The 13,963-nt window shown below is 43.8% G+C and overlaps 1 protein-coding gene across 1 annotated transcript in view; it reads left to right on the top strand.

Moving 5' to 3' along the window:
* LOC126517465 (PP2C-like domain-containing protein CG9801) overlaps positions 1 to 13,963 on the top strand; it is a 46,919-nt gene that overhangs the window by 23,472 nt on the left and 9,484 nt on the right. Inside the window, exons 5-7 of the mRNA XM_050167186.3 lie at positions 447 to 628; positions 6,159 to 6,360; positions 8,835 to 9,133. Of these exons, the coding sequence (XP_050023143.2) occupies positions 447 to 628; positions 6,159 to 6,360; positions 8,835 to 9,133 (683 nt within the window). The remainder of the gene's footprint in view (positions 1 to 446; positions 629 to 6,158; positions 6,361 to 8,834; positions 9,134 to 13,963) is intronic.

Genomic DNA, 13,963 nt, shown 5'->3' on the forward strand with positions numbered 1-13,963 from the left:
AGCACTCATTCATTCATTCATTCATTCATTCATTCATTCATTCATTCATTCATTCATTCATTCATGTTACCCTACAGGCCACAGAGGAGTGTTGAGCAGGGGGAGGGGTCTACAGTAATATAACAAAAGGGAAGGCCAGGAAAAGGAACAAACGTGAAATAAGAATACAAGTGCAATACCGTTCACATAACGAAAAAAAAAGTTATTCACTAGAAGGAAAAAAAGAACAGTGTACACAAGCACAGAGATAAACAAAATGGAATACAAAATCAAAACAAAGATAAACACAAAATCAAGCCGTCATATGAAGTTGCAGTTGTTTGTGAAATTTAACAGGATAATTTATCACAATATAACACAATATTGCCTGGAACATTATTCCTTGATATGATGGTGTGTTGCCCTGCAGAATTGTTGAAAGACGGTTGTCTTTTATTCCCTGGCAGGAGAGCCAATCGCAGACGCATTTGCAATCTGCGTCCGGGAGAACAGTGCCGTGATGGCGCTGGCAGACGGCGTCAACTGGGGTGACAAGTCTTGCCTGGCGGCACGTTGTGCCGTGCACGGCTGTATGGACTACCTTAATCGGGCACTGTACCGCGAGGGCGGCACCATTGAAACAACACAGGTATGTTTCCAGGTCCCCCCATCAAGCGTCATGGGTGAACAACTGCGTTTTATTCCCTGCTGTGCCCATGGGGCAAATTGAGGGGATGCTCACATCACCATCGTCATCATCATCATTACGAGCTTTCTTCATCTCCGGTATTACCGATGGCATTTCTTTGTTGGGATATTGAACCTGTTGAGGTTCACATTTTTTAGAGATACATCTCCCCCAGGGTTGCATTCTTTTTATTGCAGATTTTACTTCTTTGAAGTAACTTACTTATAAATAGACTGGAATAGAAACGCCAGCGCGTTTTTCTATTCCAGTGCCAGCAAATCTCCTCGCGGGTCATCGCACACTATATTCACAGCTATCACTGCCAACCCCGTCGCGATAAGCATCTTCGCCCATCTGTTTTGCGGCATATCTGGCATAAGAAGCGTACTGCACACTTTTAATAAGTAATTACACAAACGCTACATTGTTCCCTGCTGCATACAGCGCGAGGTGAGCATCATGTTTCTCTCTGGCTGTATCGTGGCATCGTACTCCGGTGTTGCCCATCTGCTCAATTTCATTTTGGTTTCCCATCGCTGTCTTAAAATGACACAGTGCATCTCGGGCTGCTCGGGCTCTGCTAGCACGCAGCTTGGGCGTATTGCGTCGCAGCGATTCTCCCCGAGTAGGCACTCCAAAACTTTCTGCCAATATGCTTTGCTTGAAGAAGCTGCTGACCAAGGCAATTGAATTCAAGGAGCATGAACATAAGCTTGCTGAAGCTGCAGAAACAATGAGCATGCATCTCAAACCTCTTGAGCCCCTCCAGATAGGCATATTGTGCTGCAACGATTTGCACTTCGCTTCCCATTATGTGCAGTATTATTCGAGTCTAGGCCGAAAATTTTTTTTTTTTCAAATAATCGTATATACCAAACTCTAAGGTTGGCTTAGATTAGAGGATCTTAAGAAATGCGCCAATTTGTAATTGAAAATTTTAAATACCATGCATAGCTAGCACCATCTAGAAAAGTCAGTGTCGCAGCCGCTATTAGCCGTGCCAGTAGCCAACTGAAGTTCACGAGCAACGTCGCTATTTCGACCTGTGTCGGTCGTATCGGCTTGCGGCTTGGCCCATAGCGTGGCATTATCGTAATGGCACCAAACAGGCACCAAACTGTAGCGCCACTTTCAAATGAAAAGTTGTGCTAGCTGCAGAGGCATTGTCAAAAGTTCAAGCCAAGCGGGACTTCAGCATCGATGAGAAAAACGTCCGTCGTTAGAGGGGGCAAAGGGGGACATGTGCCATTACGTGTGCCGCAACGAGATGACAGTGATAAGGAAAATAAGCGCACAATAACAGAGAGGAGCTTTTCACCGAGGTCGTGCCGCGTTTCGATGCGTGTGAGCCGTGCCACACTGTCTGCACATGCATGAGCGTGCATCCACAAATGTGCGTGTGGTATGGGCCATAGTGACGAGGCTAGTAGCTATGATAACTTAGAGGGAACTTGGCATGTTCATATTAAATAAATGCTATTTTCGTTTTGTGAACATTGTCCTCACTTTTTTGTTCGGCCTACGTTCGGGGGTCGACTTAGAATCGGGGCCGGCCTAGATTTGAGTAAATACGGTAGATGTTAACTACAGTTGAGTCTGCCGAACTTTATAGTGACTTCGGATTGTACATTCTCCAGGGTGGTACATTCTTGGGTTCTTCTTCAAAATGTAGGAATGCGGTTCTACTGTAATTCACACCTGCGGAAGAGCCATGTGGGTGAAAATCTTGTGAAAATCTCACTCAGGAAGCTTTCTTTGCGTTCGAATGATAACAAGATAGAAAACTATTTTTCCTATGTTCGAAACTGGACATGCACAAGAATGCCGATTGTAAAGTGGACATGGGCGAGCATGAGCATGCGGCAGTGAACGAGGTGAAGTAGGACTACTGGACTACAGAGGTGGCAGCCATCACAGAGCAGAGTGAGAAATAAGCTTTGCTGGAAGCCAAGGGGTGGCTGTACGACAAGAATTTTTTTTAGATGTCGCAGAAACATACAGCACATCTCAAGCGACACTAGGCAGCGCTTCGTTCCAAAAAGGCATGGTATTTTTTCAAGAATTTGGCTGCCACCTTACATGTACAGCCGTGACCCTGAAAGGTTTGAGAAAGAGGCAGTCAATAACTGCTTTGCAATGGTTGCATTACAGTAAGGCTAAAAAAGCGTAAAGGAATTCACTATAGGAACCATTCTCTTTATAGTTGTAATCATCGTTTCATTCTTCAGTGCTCTAATTGAAGGACATTTGCTGTTCGTCTGAAGGCAAACCATATTGTTCCTCATAATTAAGGTTGTCTTCAGATTCTCCGAGTCATGAAAGTTATTTCTGCCAAATGCACATGGAAAAAAAATTGGGAGGACGCTTAAGCTTCGTCTTTAAGGGTGGAATGTGAGTGCATTTAAAGATCCCTGACTGCTTCTCATGCTTCGCGGCAACTGCAGCTTATGTAACCGTAATGTTTATTGGGAAATGCTAGGTGCCGAACGCTATTCACGAAGGCGAGCTTTCTGGTGGAAACGGTATGGGATACGGAGGAGGTGAGCGCCATCTGGAAGTGTTGCAAGGAAACGGGCACGCTGCTCCATGGCCTTCAAGATTGGCACTCAAATCTTGGAGTGCATGGCCGGCCAATGAATGGTAGAAATGCTGAAAAGGGGGTTTGTTTTGAGTTTCCACGTAACAGCATTATGTTTTCTCGTATTCTCAAATTACCATCTGACGCTATCCTGTCTGTAGGTTGTGTTTAGATGGCACTTCACGATTTTTCTGACGCATGTTACTTTGAAAAATTTAATTAGTTCAGTAATGCCTCAGTGCCACTTAGATGTCCTGTGTGGTTGTCGTTCGGCATGATTTTTCGCCAAGCGACATCAAACGCCGACATAGGCTTTTTCGCGACACGGGGCCTTTAACGCTATTGCATTAAAATGTCGCCGTTGCTGGTGGTTCACTCTGTGAAATACGCATATGAATATCTTCAAGTGTGCCACTAAAATGTGCTGCCCTCATGCAGATACTACGAAGTGCAATTATCAATAGCTGAAAAAGTCTTTAAAAGATGATGCAACAAACATAAAAGAAAGAAGCAGTGCACACAGGTGCGTGTGCATACATATCAGGCACTTCTTGACATCTGACTGCAACCAATATTTTCGAGTATTGCGAGGAAGCAAACACATGACCGCCAAGTGTTACTGGTGCATTAGATCAGTAGGCTAATGCAAATAATCAATATTTTAGAATGTTCAATCGCGTATTAGGCCATTCAATATTCACTATAGCTGGAATGTCAGTATTCGAAGTTTTTGAAGTATTCAAAACAAATACAGTCAATGACTAATTTTTCGGGCATGCCTAATAATTCGGACGCCCGCGGAGCACTGCACCCCATAGCACCCCATAGAACTAATATATAAGGATGTCTGAAATTTCATACATTGAAACCCTTCACCTTCTGATCTTTCAGACTTTTTTTGCCATGACTGCAAGTCTTAAACAGCATGAATTGAAGCCACTGCTGCTACCATTTTGACTGTGTCGCAGCCTCGAGCCAACACTCGTATGCCAATCCGCTGGCAGCCATTGTAGTAATCATTGCGTGCTGCCATTAGGCCTAGCCGCTTTTCCTGTCACTATCGAGTTTCCTGCTTTCGGTGCCGTGTTTTTCATATAAAAGATTTGCCGCTATCAGCAATGGCGCCAACTCCGCCTTCGTCATCCTTGCCGATGGCATCGAAGCACAGAAAGCACGGCAAGGGCCTAAGACGTTGCATAATGCCGGTTCTCAAAAGTAAACTTTGCAGAAATAATGCGGTGTTGGTGGCAAAGCATACACAATTGCATACCCATACGCAATTGCAGTAAAGCATTTGAAGAGTGCAAAGAGGCCACTGTCTTGGGACATAAGACGTGTCCCTAATTATACACGCGCTCACCCACTGTCTCCTGTCACAGTACGACCACCGAGACACCTAAAGCATTGTGTAGTGCCACTTCCCGAAAGTCAGCTTCGCCGCAATTCAGTGGTACGCGGTGACGCATATGCACTGTATTGCGGTGTAGCATATCAAAAGTGCAAAGGAGCCACTGTGACGGGGGATGAAATGTGTTGCAAATAAGAGATGCGCACACTCGTACATTTGTAGTTACCATGTTATTGTGAACCCTGCTTAAAACATTTGGCATGTGCGTTATGTGCCACTTTCTCATCCTCTTTAGTTGTGACAGCTTGCACTTTGAGATGCTATGTAAGGCTGTACGATCTCTGAGATTGGCCTACTTTCCATCCACTTTCGTCGTAGCAGTTTACGCTATGTAGAAACTGTGTGACTTTGTACCAACTCCCCAAGTTGACCATGTTTTAATGTTTGCTTGCTGGAGTTCACGTGACATTGTCGTTTTAACATACACCACATGATATAGCCATATTTACGTACAATTGTATAACACATAGTTGATGATGTCACAATCCATGTTTCTCTCACTTACACTCGTCCACTACACATTCAGAACCTGACAGTCGTCATGTAAGCTCGCGACCAACAGCTTTTGAAGAAAGTTGCAGCTTTGATGGAAAAAGTGACTTTGACAAAAGTTGTAATGAGTCGCTTAGCCTAGGCTTTTATTTTGAGGGGCACCTTGAGCCTTCTTCCAGTTATGATGTGTGTCCTGAGCTAGTTGGTAATTCAATGGGAATGCCTAGCTTGCTCAGATCCTGCTCATGAAGAACTTGCCCTCATGTGGATGAGTAAAAATTTAAGGAGATTGTTCTCACACTGAAACACACTGAAGACACCACAGTCACTCGATACTGACACACCCTCAATTGTAATGCATACCAGATTTTCACAGCCAGCAACAGAAAAATGGAATACCCCCTGTTGTAACATGCACTCTAATTTTCAAACCTCTAGAAATAGTGCAGTTCGCTTAATCGTTCACTCCCCATTTCTTCATGATAAGACAGAGAGCAGTGGCAATTTGTTGTCACTTGGAAAAAGAAAATTTATTGCATTCAGGCTACAGCGGACCTGGCATAACTCATCATTGCTGTCAGAGGTGTCTTTATCACTATGGACTGTGCAGAGCATACCATCTTTGGGGCTGTCTATGACTTTGCAGAGCCCTCATTTCTTAAACATTTAGCAGACCAAGGGGGCATAAATGGAGTGAACACAAAGCTACTGCAGCTCTCATAGCTCCAAAGACATGTGAATTGGATTGGATTATGCATAATGCCAACGTTGATAGCTTCTCTCTATTGCAGCTTTGGTTTCATACTTGTACTCAATGCACATGTCATTTTTAGTGTATATTTCCCTAAAATAAGCGCTTGTTATAATCGGGTAAATAGAGCATGTCCCTGGCTGCTGTCTATTACTCTCCTATATTTCTAACATGCTTTCCGGTTTTGATGCTTGACATTGAAGAGCTTTGTATTGATATTGAAAACAACAGTTCAATATTGTTCCCTTTATGCCTTTTTCAGGAGGTGTTTGTTTGTCTGCTGCGTTCATTCCAAGCTGCACACAGCTTGATCCTACAAGAGCAAGGTATGCTCACGACACTGTGCGCTGCAGTAACTGTCCAGCTTCAAGGCTCTGACCAGTACGTCGTGTGTGTGTGCAACGTTGGTGACAGCCTTGCCTATGTCTACAATCAGCAGCATGGTGTTCGTGAAATCACTCTAGGTGAGTGGCAGCTTGACCATGCACATTGCTACCATGAATTTTTACAGTAACCAATGCTGTTGTAATACACAAAATTGTGCATATGTGTGTGATCTGCTGTCAAACCTCGAACCTCGAAAGGTCGAACAAAAAAGCAAGGACAGCATTCACAAAATGAAAAAGCATTTATTGAAAATGAACATGCAGAGCTCATTCTTCGTCTCCATCGCTGCTGTGGTCCAGTAAATGTCATCCTTGTTGCGGTGCACGCAAAAAGCATCTCCTGTTGCCCCCTCTAACAACGGACATTTTTCTTATCGATGCTGATGTCTCTGCCGGCTTGAACATTTGAAGATGCAGTTGTGCAACTTTTCATTGGAAAGCAGCACTATAATGGCGTTGTCTGCTTGGTGCCATTACGATAATGCCATACCACACGCCGATACGACACAAGTCAAAATGGCGATGTCGCTCGTGTACTTCAGTTGGCTACTGGTGTGGCTGGTAGCGGCTGCGACACTTACTTTTCTAGATGCTAGCTATGCACCATATTTGTCAATTTCAATTAAAAACTGCCACGTTTTTCTTTTTAAACCTCAAATCTAAGCCAACCCTAAAGTTTCGTATATGATTATTTGAAAAAAGAAAAGATACTATTGGCCTAGATTCGAATAAACGTGGCAATTGCCCTATTGTTACATGCCCCTAAATTTGAACCCCACTCAGTTTTTATGGGTTAAAATAGAAAATAGTGTGCACACAGATATAATTCACAGCTGATTTCGTAACAAGAAAAAGCATGCCTCCGATTCTAGATATTAGAAAAACGTGAAACGAGTAAAGTTTACCTTCACAGAATGGAAATTTGTCTACGCCTGACGTGCATCATCACCAGGCTTGAGCTGCTTTTTGTCGTAACATGTTGCCCTCCTTGCGATCTGCTGCACTACCTGCTCTTCACGCCGATGCTGCATCATGACCAGAGCAGACGGCTCCGCAACAGTGCGGCGTCATTGAAATGTCAGCAGCAGTAACCATGATAGCACATTAAAAACCGACATCAATAGGAACACTTTAAATATTGCTTTTGGCTTTCATATTGAGCCACAAAAGAATTTATCCAGCTTAGAGCTTTCATCTTGCACTGTAGATATTATTGAAAAAGGTAGTACGCCTCCAACTGTGGGATCGCTCGAGTGCGCGCCGTGGTAATTAATCACCATCAAGCCGTCGTCTGAATGGCACGGAACATCGGTAAATGGCCTGGCTGCTTCATGTCGGTGGGACGTATGCGGGATTTATCACAGAGTGTATTGGGCTCTTCTTCGCTCTTTTGTTGCTTCTACGGTCGATAGTCTTTTGTAGGCAAGTTCGTCGACTAAATGTGCATCATCATGGACTTTGCATTCCAATGCCCCATTGCTTATCCCGTCGTGCTTTCCCCGCAAGTGTAAGCATTCATGAAAAATATGTATGCTGCTTTCCATGGATAGCGGGTGCAACGCTCCACGCTTCATACTTAAGTTCTTGCAGTCAAGTTTCATCACTCCCACGGCACCTGAAATTTACACAAGCACTATTGACTTCAACATTACTTTTACGTATTGGGAGAAAAGCTGTGCAGCTTTATTGTGTAACCTTTTGTGCGGAGCAACTTCCAATCCAGCATCCAAGAACTTCATCTTTTAACGGCACACTTGTGGTGAGCCAACCAACTGTTCCAGTGCCGCAGTTATAAGCCAGGCACAGTGAATGAGACAGCATGCGAAAATAAACGAAAGGATACCCAAGGTTGTCACACATGGTGGCAAGCACATCTGTCTTTCAAAGCAGATTGTACTTTTACTCTGTTTACCATACTCATTTATAATGCACACTTTTTCCCTAAAAAATTGGCTAAAATATGACGTGCATTTGAGAATTCAATACAAAACACAACTTTTATAGGTAGTGTCCAAATCTCTGCCCCCAGTCTTGAATATTACATTTCTGTCGTAAAAGCCGTGCTTTTCCATGTTGTGGGTGCCAGATGTTCTTGCGAGCGTTGGATATTTCTTATCATTGGACACCACCTGTAGCTGGTGTCAAAATCACAGATCCAGCAGCCTCTGAGTTCTAAAATGTCTTCTTCTAAGTGAAAACAAATTGTTATGTCTCTCTCCATTGATGAAAATCTTGTGAGGGCAAAATCAAAGGTTTTATATTTTGCATTTTTCGAAGTATGAAAACTGGGGTGCTTGTTAGGCAAGGGCATTGCATTTTACATTTCTGGCGATGAAAAATAGGGGGCATTACAATTGAGTAAATGCGACATTTACTTCTTACACATGTGTACGTTGAACTGGAGAAAAAGTTAGACCGTTAGACAACAATGTGATATTTTCAATTAAGCGTAGTCCACCACTCAGTGAACCTCGACTTGTCCTTTTGTGTCCTTCTAACACTAATACACTAAATGAATTGTTGGTTTACTCTTCCTCGTTTCTGTTTTGCAGGATCTCACGACATCCACTCGATGCGGGACATGCGGGATGCCCTTGGTGCTCTGGGCCCCGTTGACGGACAGAACCCTGAGCTCAACAACCTAACCGTTTCCATGACGGTAGTCCAGCCCGGTGACATCCTCTTCCTCACCTCTGACGGTATCTCGGACAACTTTGACCCCGTTGTCGGCAAGTTTGCCATTGCCAAGCGGAGTCGCAAGGATGGCACGACCAACACGCAGCAGCCACCTCTGCCCCTGCCCGAGGTCGAGGCCCACCAGAGGCATGCACTGACCCTGCTGCGAATGCAGGTATGGCTTGGGACAATGCGTGCATGACATTTCATGCTTGGTTTAAAGGGACACTCAAGAGAAAACACCGAATCTGCTTACGTTGATAAGGTATTCTCGAAGAACCCCATTTTTGCTGATGTTACAGTAATAGGTTGGTTGTTAGAAAAAGAAAATGATTGGCAAAAGTTTCTTTTTTTTTTAATTTCGCAGCATAACCCCAGGGCTGGTCTGTTACTGTGTGATGTCACAGATTGCATGGTATTTTCTCGCTTTCCCACCATTGTGGTTCAGTAAAGGTTCTCGAAACTTCCCAGATTCAGTCTCTGGCTCTTTTAGAATACAGTGTAGTCCATTTTTACTGATAAAAATTTATCTAGGCTCGATAATATTGCATCAAAATTCTTGACGTCACGTTGAGCTGGTGCGGAAAGTTCAAGGCAGCACTGCCACCCGTCTTTCATTCTTGCAGTTTTTTCTGGCTTATCAACAAGCTTGTTCTCGTGGTACGAGTGGTGTTTTTTTGTCCATGTGGAAGAGTAACTTACTAACAGCTAAAATAATTTTTCTGTTTAGTGTGCCTCGAAAATAACCGCCAGAATTAGTCCAGGGATTTTAAACTTGGTTCTGCAAAACTGCATCTTAGGGGTCCACGGGCGGTCAGAACGAACCTGGCCCCATCCCGTTTCTCCCCATTCACTTCTAAAATTTATCGATTTGGAGATGAAATTTTGCATTGCATTTTGGATTTAACAAAGCCATCGCAAGCTGCATCCACACCTCGGTAGTCTGCCAGCAGCGAAATACCCAACATTGCGGCAACTGCGCATGAGACTCATTGGACAATTTGTGTGGCCGGCAGTGGCCATGCAGAATGCTTTTAACTGAGTGCTTTTACAAACTTCACCTGCAAATACAGTGTGTAACACGTGAGTGGGAATCAACATAGAGGTCCTGAAAGCTGAGAGCCGCTTTCCTGCCTGGTCGGCTCTTGTTGCCAATGGATATTCATATTGTCCATTTAAACAGCCTATTTTAACATGTGGGCTGCATTCACGCATTATTTGTGGCTGAGGTGTGTTACCACGGGGCAGTGCAACGTGTGTTCTGGTGTGCACACGGGGTGCTACTTCAGGACTGGCGATGCGGGCATGTAAGCTTAGTGTTGCAGTCCGTATATCAAAGATCATCCCGCTGCACGGGTGACCTGTCACATTTGTTTGTGAAAAATTAAATGCACTTTTGTGGATCCAACACTTAGTCTCTGGGATGACACCGCTTATGGATTGCGCTGCATTACGGTCCACGAATGGGTGCGTTGGGGGAAGAAATGCTTGTCTCTGTGTTCACAAAAAAGCTGTTGGTCTAGTTTGCCTATGATATGGGAAACAAATATTAAAGGAGCGCGAAAAGAGCACAGAAAATACAGAAGAGCACAAGCGCTCACTTACAACTGATACATTTCAGGAAAAGGTGAGAGTTGGTGGTCTGCACATGCGCGATGACCAGAGGTGCTCAAAATAAACATACCATATCTCAGCTGGTTCCTTACGAGAGCTAAGGATGTTGCCAATTTAGCATTTCCAGCGAACTAGCTTCACCCTTCCTCAGGTTGACAGATGTGTCACTAACACAATTGTTTGTTTTTGTGCACTCCATCAACTGCCCTTTCATCTTTTCTTGAAATGTATCACTTAGTGAGTTCTTGTGCTACACAGTCTTGACTGATTATCTTAAGTTTGTTAAACATTTTAAATTTTATTACTTGTCTATGCATTATTGTGAGCTTCTCATCGAGAGCGATGGCCTTTGAGATTGAAGATAACATGCCAAACCGTAAATAATGACGGCTACACGCAGACTCGGCAGTGGTGCTACATTGGTTAGGCAGATCCAGAGGAAACGAGACTCTGCTCACCCCTCCATCCCTTTTTTTCATCCTCTGTACATTTTAATGAGCCCTTATACTAAGTCTGTGTATAAACATATCAGTGGAAAAAGAGAAAGCTGGTGGGGTTTTCTAAGACCAGAAAGTTTGAAAAGCAGTGCCCTGGTCATTAGTAGAACTGGGAATACTGAACCAAAATGTTATACCCATGCCACATGGGGGAAAAAAAAAAAGAAAGACATTCGTTCGTTAATGCCTTAAAGGGGCACTGAACCACCCCTTGGGCTTGGTGAAATAATAGTCCGCGGGTAGCATACGCTGCTGTGAACATCTCAGCCAAGTTTTGCTGTTGTACGTGGTGCGCGGAGCTCGCAAGCAGATTGCAAAGTCACCTTTCTCTCAAACACTCTCTTTTCAACAGAAGGCCCTGTCCTCACTCTCTTCTGGACGCTTTATTTCATCATTCCCTCAGACGACTGCTATTGGTCGATAGCTGACATCAAGCTGCGGTCGGCTACATGGCGTAGATACTGCGGCCGCCACGAGTCCACTGGCTAAGCGCTCTGCTGAGGACAGCTGTGTTTGGCTTATGTTTAGCACGTCATAGGCACCAAAGGTGGAATTCGTGCCGTCTACATTAACATCCAAAATTAAATTTGAACTGTGCGCCATGGTGACATTTAGAAGGTGTAGCGCTGTGGGCACGCCCCACTGCACCATAGCCTCTGCAGTGCAAGGCGTTGAAGAAGGAACGGGAGCACAGCGGAGGCCATGTTTGTCCATAACGCCACTTCTGCTGGACACACTGAAGTACTTCTTGCGACAAAGTATTTCTGAAATAGCCTATTTTCACTTCATATGGCTTTCTCTGCTTCGGCAAAAAGTGGTTCAGGGCCCCTTTGGTTACGTAAGGACATTTTTTTCAGTGGAGCTTCCACACGTCCAAATTTAATAGCATTTGATGTGGTAATGTTGATGACAGCATCTTCTGAAGTGAGCAATTTTAAGGTATTAAATAAAAATAAATGTGCATTTGCAAGTTTACTTTGCGCCTTTATGAATAATGAATCATAAAAGCAAGCATACCATGGTGCCGTTAGCTTGAGTTTGTAGCTGCCATTTGCAATGTTACAACCAATCATACCAACTTCAGCCATTCCAAGTCAAATCCAAAGCCCAAAATCAAAATGGTGCTTGGCCTGTCGAAGCCATTGCTATGCTGACCTGAGGAAGTTCACCAAGTACAACTGCTTGCAGGAGCACTGTAGTTGAAAGTTATGTATAAATTATTTTTTTATGTAGTAGAGATTGTTTCAAACACTTTAATTATACTGCGCTGCGCTAGCTATGGAGTCGAGGGTATGTATTTCTCAGTCAAATGAGTTCTGGTTGACGCATTAGGTAATTAATTATATTAAGGCAAATGACATTAGGTTTGTCTGTGTGGCATCACGCAAATAGCATTAAAATTTTATGCGCCCGTGTGGCACGGGTATTACTAATATAAAGATAGGAGATGACCAAAAATTAAAACACTTTCTGGGATTATGTGTACACCTGCAAATAGTAGTCCAAGGACTTGTGGTAGTGTTATACAGAATCTAGGTTCTATCCTTAATTGTTCAAGTAATTATCAGCAAAATCTCTCAAAGAACATTTTTTTGTTGTTGTTGATAACGGCGATAAGTCTTTAGAGAAAGGGTACTGAAGGCACCCAATGTCACTTTTTGTTGTGTGGGACTACAGTTCCACTGTAGACCTTTCCATAAGGGGGAGGGGGTGGAAGAGCACCTTCTCTTTGGGGAGGAGCGCCTTCTCTTCGAACTGCTGTGCATAAGTACAAAGTGCACTGCTGCGGCTTCTGTAGATCTCTTTAACAATCCAGAGGGTGTTATGGCGATGCTTTCACTTCTATGGTGAACTTTCACTGGAATGGTCTATAGGCCTCCTGATTTTGAAAGTCTGAATAAAATTGATTGCATCTTCCACTTGCCCACTGTCTAAATTCTGTTGTGGAAAGATAAACTTGCTTTCTTATTTCCAGACTATCTGTCACTGATGCTTGGTTGAAAACATCCACTAGTCCATTGGTAGTTTGTAGCATAAAGAGAAGCGTTATGCTACAAACTATTTGCTACAAACTAGCAGATATTTTCACTTGCCTAACTTTATGTCGTGATGTATGGCTTGTGTGCCGCCATTTGTAGTAGTGCGGTCACGCTCCCCTGGCTCTTGTAACTGCTACCTAAATGTTGTTCCCCTATCTGTGAAGATTGGTCTGTACCAGCCGTCACACAGCTTCCAGGGCTGTCAGCTGTAGCGGAAGGTGTTGCATCTAACGCACTTGCATGATTCTAACACGCACTTTTTCTTCATGAAAGTGGGTCGGAAAATTGCCTGTGCGTTACAATCGCACAAGAAACCTAAAACTGCATTCGCGGCACTGGCAGCAGCCTACCGTCAGAGCCGTCAGACTCACTGTCATTGCCGTCACAAAATGGCAGCACAGCACATTTTCATGGCTGTTGCTGTTGGTTCATTTTGTGCTCGACTACGATCTGGAGCGTTATTTTTCTCTGTCATTAACTTTAGGAGATGCTGTCAGTTTCACAAGATTTTGTGCGACTTGGCACTGGATGCATCGGCGTATGCAGCCACCAGCGTTTGTGGCGCTGCTCCAGGAACACTGTGGGACACATTCTACAGCAAATCTGATGCAAAGTCAGGTAAAAGCTCGTGATTGTAATAGTGGTATATCCATAAACCAGATTGCTTGAGAATGCCACGCCTGTGTCTTTCGTATCTGTGGCCAATAAAGTCAAATGGCAACGATGACACACTCCTTTCATTATGAAAGCTCATTTGAAAAAGAAGTTTTCTGTCCGTGAAGATAAATTCTGCATGTCTCATTTTTATGATCGGCAATTTGGGTGGAATTTTGCTTTTATAAATGTGGGAAATGT

This window comes from Dermacentor andersoni, chromosome 11 (genome assembly GCF_023375885.2).
Source record: "Dermacentor andersoni chromosome 11, qqDerAnde1_hic_scaffold, whole genome shotgun sequence".
Classification (NCBI taxonomy): Eukaryota; Metazoa; Arthropoda; class Arachnida; order Ixodida; family Ixodidae; genus Dermacentor; species Dermacentor andersoni.